At 41.5% G+C, this 7,122-nt stretch overlaps 1 protein-coding gene across 2 annotated transcripts; it reads left to right on the top strand.

Annotated features, from left to right (window-relative positions):
- Positions 1–408: 408 nt before the first annotated feature.
- LOC118210143 (homeobox protein otx5) lies at positions 409–4,469 on the top strand. 2 transcript variants are annotated; one of them, XM_035386051.1, is made up of 3 exons: positions 409–542; positions 3,401–3,576; positions 3,831–4,469. In XM_035386051.1, exons 1-3 carry the CDS (start codon positions 446–448, stop codon positions 4,467–4,469), a joined length of 912 nt encoding a protein of 303 aa, XP_035241942.1. In that variant the 5' UTR covers positions 409–445. The 2 variants fall into 2 exon arrangements, with proteins under 2 accessions (XP_035241942.1, XP_035241943.1); XM_035386052.1 differs by having other exon boundaries at positions 3,425–3,576.
- Positions 4,470–7,122: the final 2,653 nt, after the last annotated feature.

Raw genomic sequence — 7,122 nt, forward strand, 5'->3', positions numbered from 1 at the left:
CATTAATCTAAAACGCACGTATCTGCTTGAATAAATATCCCGAACCAAAGCGTCAGCAATAGCCTAGTTCATGCGATTCTGCGTGCGAAGGGAGAACGAGTAAACAGATCAAAACCAAAAAACAGTATACACCTCCTCTTGGAAAGTTCTACAGGTGTCTACACGGGCGACACAAGCAGCAGCTGTGCATTACACCTTTGCTCTTGGCCGAGGACCCGAAGTCCAACTTCGCCTTCTGCGACCCGCTCGCCCAAATCAGGCTAATCGTGACACAGCGGAGAGGGGGACAAAAACAACAAAATTAGACAGAGAGAGACAGAGAGACAGAAAGGGACAGGCAACCCGTGAGACTCCATTCGGTGAAGGAAAACCCGGCCCCTGGCGTAACAGTGTATGAGAGAGAGAGAGGGAGAGAGAGAGAGCGTTTAATAGAGCCGGCACAGGCATGATGTCTTACATTAAGCAGCCTCATTACGCCGTGAACGGGTTAACTCTGTCCGGCACGGGCATGGACCTGCTACACTCCGCAGTAGGATACCCGAGTAAGTATCGCATTTATTATTATATTCTGTATTACTAATATTTATAACCGTGTTAATTTACGATACAATATTGTCATTCTGGTTGGTAACATACTGTTTGTGCGTACTTGTGCCTGTTGCTTTGAGTGTAAGTCTTTATTAATAGCTGTCATGATAACCAAACTGCTACAAAATGGAAATCCTTGTTTTTAGTATGTCTATGTGGTCATTTGACCGTTGGTCGAGTGTTATTCTCTTTCAGTCTGGGATTGTGTGGTAGTGGCCCCCAGAAACTGGTCAAGATCAGACTTTTACGCGCCATGAGGGAGATACAGGCGTGGAAATGTTTTCAACATTTAACCACAATAAACGACAATTAAATAATACAACAATACGATTTCAGCCCCGTCAGGTATTCACAGAGGCCGTGATTCTATATATGGGCAGTGAGATACTTTTGATTTCAAAGAAAAGAGGCTTGACTGAACTGAACAGTGGACGCAACAGCTTTCTCCACATTTGCGCTGCCGATGCACCTGAATTCCAAACGATAATACTGATTGCGTGTTTGTGAGTGCGTGTAGTCTGTGTACTTGTGTGTGCGTGCGAGTATCTGCATTGCATGTTTCAAAGAGCAAAACACGACGTCCACAAAAACTCATAATCTCAACTGTCTGGGGAGGGGATTTGAAGCGAAGCAATGTCATGTGATGAGATTTTTAAAATAGTTTTCAAGAAATGTTTATTTTAACAATTACACTATCTGCAAAACTAAAGATAACCAATGCGAACTTTATAAAAGAGTTATCGGACAGCGCAGGTGTTTCAAGAAGTCTTTTTCTCAAGGTGAAATGCAGACCCATCAATACAAGCAGTCCATGGAGGAAACACTGGGAGTAGCCCACCTCGTTAATTACCAAGACTGCATCTGTACACCTGTTCACTGCCACATCTTAGGCTATGATATACTAAATATATAAGGAAATGCCAAAATGATGTCACTCAAAACCGTTAACCAAAAACATTTAATTAAAAGAAAATCCTGTCACAGACGCCTCAGTTTTTCTTCTCGCAACGATATTTCGATGAATAACGGAACAATCCTAAAACTCCGCTATAATTTCGGAAGCAAAGCGAGAGGAAATTTAGCTTGAACATGTGAAGGAATACGCAGGTATACGGTAATCGACTATATGAAAACTACTTCGCTTACATCCAAGTTTCCATGGGCTCTTTTAGGAAAAAATAATTTGACAACAAAGGGATTATTTATTCATTCGTATTTTGCACGGCATTGTGGCTCCAATTTTACATAGTCATTGTAAAATTCCCGAAATTGTGAACTATTTAGTTCTATACTGCTAAATTTTACGAAATATCCCACTAATCCACGGGACCTGCAGTTAAAATAATTTAAGGAACATTTAAAGACGCTATATTCTCCCTTATTATACTGTATATCATATTATTAAAGGGAAGATAAAACATATTAAAAGTATTTCAATATGTCGGCCTAATTCTGAAAAAATCTGAACAGCATGGTGCAAACAAACACACATTCACTTATTGTTGTAAGGGCGGAACGAAAATGATCACTGAATGCTAATGCAAGCAATTTCGTTGCAAACAAGAAATATTTTTATAAATCGAACAAATACGATTTGGTAGTGAAAAAATGTTTTTGGATTAACAACACACAGCTAATTGTTTATTTCTCAGAAAATTAGGTATTTATAAAAATAGGTTTACGTTTTAGAGCCACAGTATTGCAACGAATACATCTTCGATTAAAAAATTCTAATAGGCTATATATCGTTCGCTGTGGTGGTTGTGTGACAGCCCACGTGTGTCCGTCTTTTTGTTCATCCTGTCATTAAAAGGATGAATAGCAAAGTCCATGGATGGAGTTCCCAAATCTTGGTCAAATCATAGCCCATTACACGCGCGAAAGATTGATACGCCCTGAACTTGCTAAAAGCAACTGGAGGAGGTGTGCGCTTTGAGTATCGCTGTAGCTGTCATATGACATCAACGTCCAGTAAATTAAAATATAATTTAAGCAAAATAAAATGAAAGGCCTATTTTGTATAAAAAATATTAATAATAATACCCACCCCCCCCCCCCCCCCACACACACACACTTTTTGGCGTACAGAAAAAAGGCAATGTCCACCGAATTATTCCTGTTGTATATGAAGCATAAATCTACCGCTTACATTTTTCATTCAAAATTTCTACACGTTGAATTGAACATTAAACCTCAATTAAACTGCAAACAAGCCGCGTAGGGAGTTAACAGTAACAACAGTCAAAGGTAATGTTACTTTGCCCCATAAATTATAACTTGAGTATGTTTTAAGTAAAGATAAAAGCATACTTCGTGAAGAAACATTGAACTAGCAACACGAATCTCAACAAATTGAATTTAGTTTTTATTTCATATTCGCTTACGCTCCATTAGGCGGAGTCTCCTTCGCTTTTTGCTTTCTTTCTATTCTTCCTATTTCGACATTTACGCGTTTATTAACCCGACTGTATGTTCTCTCTCGTCTCACTGTGTTAAGTCTATTCCACTATGGGTATGACAGGCCTTCTGTAACACCGATGCCTATAGAACTGTCCACAGTTTCCTGGCTGGCCCATTAAAAATCAGGAAAATATAATGACATGACTGTTTATCAGCACTACTCTTGCTCCTTAATGTCCATATCACATTAACTATTTTGAGTGCATCAACAATATAAACCACTTTTAATTGCCATTGCAAACACTACAGCTTCAGCTGCCAATATGTTCTTTAATGGGAAATAAAAACACTGAAAACAGCAGTTCTGATAGGAACCGGTGGCTGGCAGGAGTAAGAAGCTGCTAAAATGGAGGCTGTGCTTCTCCGTGCGTTGCAGACACCCCGCGGAAACAGCGCCGGGAGCGGACCACCTTCACTCGCGCCCAGCTGGACATCCTGGAGGCGCTGTTCGCCAAGACGCGCTACCCTGACATCTTCATGAGGGAGGAGGTGGCCCTCAAAATCAACCTGCCCGAATCCCGCGTGCAGGTGAGTTTGGGGTGTCAGGATGGGGGGGGGCGGCTGCACCTCAGTTCTCTCATCTTGTTCGTACATTGGTATATTTTTGATTGAGTGGAACTGATTTCCAGTTGATCACAATGCACGATAAAATAGGATCGATTGAATAAATCTAATGGCCAGTGTACCTCTCCAGAGCGGTGCTTTGCTGGCACCTTGGTCTTGGTGCTCACAGCGACTGTAGCACTGGCCTCATTGACCGTAGTGTTCTTTCTCTTTCTCAGGTGTGGTTCAAGAACCGTCGCGCCAAATGCCGCCAGCAGCAGCAGCAGAGCAGCGGGCAGTCCAAGCCCCGCCCGCCCAAAAAGAAAGCCTCCCCAGCCCGGGAGGCCGGCTCGGAGCCCAACGCCTCCGTCAACGGGCCCTACAGCCCAGCGCCGCCTCCCCCGGGCACCGCCATCACCCCCAGCTCCAGCAGCGCCAGCGCCACCGTGTCCATCTGGAGCCCGGCCTCCATCTCGCCGCTGCAGGACCCGCTGTCCGCCTCCACCACGCCCTGCATGCAGCGCTCCACCGCCTACCCCATGACCTACAGCCAGGCGCCGGCCTACAGCCAGAGCTACGGAGGCTCCTCCTCCTACTTCACCGGCCTGGACTGCAGCTCTTACCTCTCGCCCATGCACCCGCAGCTGTCTGCCACAGGGGGCGCCCTCAGCCCCATCTCTGCCTCCTCTATGGGCGGGCCCCTGAGCCAGTCTCCAGCCTCCCTCTCCTCCCAGGGCTACACTGCCGCCTCCCTGGGCTTCGGTGCCGTCGACTGCCTGGACTACAAGGACCAAGCTGCCTCTTGGAAGCTCAACTTCAATGCGGCAGACTGCCTGGACTACAAAGACCAGAACTCCTGGAAGTTCCAGGTCTTGTAGAGAAATATGAAGGGAGGAAGAGGAGAAGAGCAGGAGAGAAGTGAAGAGCAGAGAAGAGAACAACTGGAAAAAATAAAACAAGCAAAAATACTCAGAAGACTGGCAAAGGGTTGACAAATTATTTCAGTCCATGAACGCCACAGACTGAGTACACTTTTCTTGAAAAAAGTTTTTGTTTTGTATAACTGCTATGCATAAGTGTTAAAATGCCTGGGTGTGTTATTTTACATAGAAGACAAAGACATTCGTGCAGTTTGACTCTACAAGTTCTTTTCCAAAAGACCTGTATCAAACTGTACTTTCATCAACAGGCAAATAGACTATTGAAGATTAGTTTTGGTTTGTAGGGATAGTTAATTTTTTTGCAAGATAAAAGCTGTAAAAAAAACACATTTACCATGATTAAGATTGCTAGAAACATCACATTTTTGAACAATTAGCAATAATACAATTAAAAATAGAATATGAAAGCAAAATCATCAGCACAAGGTTGAAATATGCTTTTCAGCATACACTGATTGCTTTCAACCAACCATATAATCCATATAAACATTTGAAAAAGCATAAATCAGCAGGATCAGTTAGATATTTGCAGGATTGCAAATGCAGAGAACAGGACTTCAGTACAGAAACCTCCAATGGACTGAGGGGTTTATAATTTATAACTTATATATAGATTATGAAGGTGAAAACAAGGACATTTTCATCACCAAACAAAATTAACGTTTTAAATCCTTATACGTGATCTTTATGTGCGTAATTATGACTAAGAAGCCCAAGCAGTTTTGTATTTATAGAGTAAACTGGTCAATCACAGTGTACATGCAATAGACATGTAAAAGGTGAAAGCAGGGTAGGACATGATAGAGACTAATGCATTATTATTATTTTTTTAATGAGCATGCAGCTGTAAAGGATCAGCATTTACATGAGATCAGCATTTACATGATCAGTGCTTTCACGTCCTGCTCTCATCTAGGTCTTCTTAATGTCTTACATTCCATTTGTCAAATTTTGTTGTGTTGGTTTGTTTATGTACAAAGCTGCTTTTCTTGATTATATATAGTGATACAGCTATGAGCCAAATGCACTGGTAGACAGCCATGTGCATGGAAGAGCTGGGGGCTGGAAGGGGGGGGGGGGGGTGGTCAGGTCCTCCTATTTTAGCAAGAGAGGACTCAAGAGAAGGTGAAAAACCGATGGGACATACTCTGGGACAGTGTGGCACAGAGAACAGTGTGACTGTTTTTACTGCATCGCCCTGGACCAACATGAACTCCAGAGGGGGATGGAGGGGAGGAGGAGGGGGGGGGAGGGAGGTGTGCGGGAAGGGAGTAAGCCTCTTGTCCCAGACGCTTTGATGCACTAGTGGAAGTACTAGTGTATTTGCACAGCATTCTGGGATACCCAAGGAGGACAAAAGAAGCACCTTTCATGCTTCCATCACATCCCATGTTTCAGAACTCTGAAGCGTCCCATACTTAAGTACTGAATCTACCCTTGATGACTTAAATAACCCTGCTGCCGAACACTGTATTTATGAAATGTTTGCTAGACAGAAATCATGATGGAAAGAGAAGGGAAAAGCCATAGCTGCTTTACCTTTGCACAGAAAGTGTGTAGTTTCTCTAAGTCACTACCAGCAAATGAGTGAGGGGCACTGTTACGTGTTAATGTATTATTTAAGTTTTTTAGTCTTTTAACAGTTTCATGTTACTTTAAATTTGTGAGTCCTTTTGAGTAAAATTGTGATCATTTGTTTGAAGTTAATATTCTTATAATTATTGTTATTACTATTATTATTACTAGTAATATTCTACAACTTTCATTAAAATTACTGTTATTTCTTTTTTGTTTAATTTTGTGAATATTAAACTTGACTTGAAAAAAAAAATGCAATCATCTCAACAATGTTACACAGACAAGACACAACACACAACTGAACAAGAATCTTTTTCGTAATGTCTAGAAAACTGCCAACCTTTTATTTTTCTGTTTTATGGTTTCTAATCTTTCTTTTCCAAGCAGCGTTTTTCAAACTCAGGGGTTTATAATAATATAGATAGCAACATTAGGTAAACAATGCTGTAATAGCTGTTAATCATTAAATTGAACCTATGCCCATTTTTCCAATTTCTTATTGTCTTTTCATCCACAACAACATGCTTGTTAGTTTTCCCTGGTGGTAGATTTAGAAAGTTAACCGATTAATTTTGAGGAATTAAAAAACGATGAAAAGACTTTGGAGTTTAGTGTGCTTCATGATCAGGGTGTAGCCACTGTCCCAAATGCCACTAGGAGCTGAAGGAAAGTTTGTTGTCAGAAGTTAAAAATCTGAATGCTATAAAGATTCAGTAATTATAGAAGACATGCGCACTTAAGATGTCTCACATTTCTATAATCTTAAATGTTTCTCTTGAATATACATCCAGATATATCTATCTCTGAGGCACAATCATTTAACTTGCACAGATGCATGATGTATTCAGATTTAGTGTATATTTACTGGAATGCTTTTCAGCCTATTCCAGTGTACTCGCCGATACACCTTACTGTTCTTTGCCAAAGAGCGCCAGCTTAGCACCATGTATAAGAAAACAAACACACAAACCCCCCACACAGCACAAGATACATTTCCATTTTCATGAATTTA

This window comes from Anguilla anguilla, chromosome 12 (assembly GCF_013347855.1).
Source record: "Anguilla anguilla isolate fAngAng1 chromosome 12, fAngAng1.pri, whole genome shotgun sequence".
Taxonomy (NCBI): Eukaryota; Metazoa; Chordata; class Actinopteri; order Anguilliformes; family Anguillidae; genus Anguilla; species Anguilla anguilla.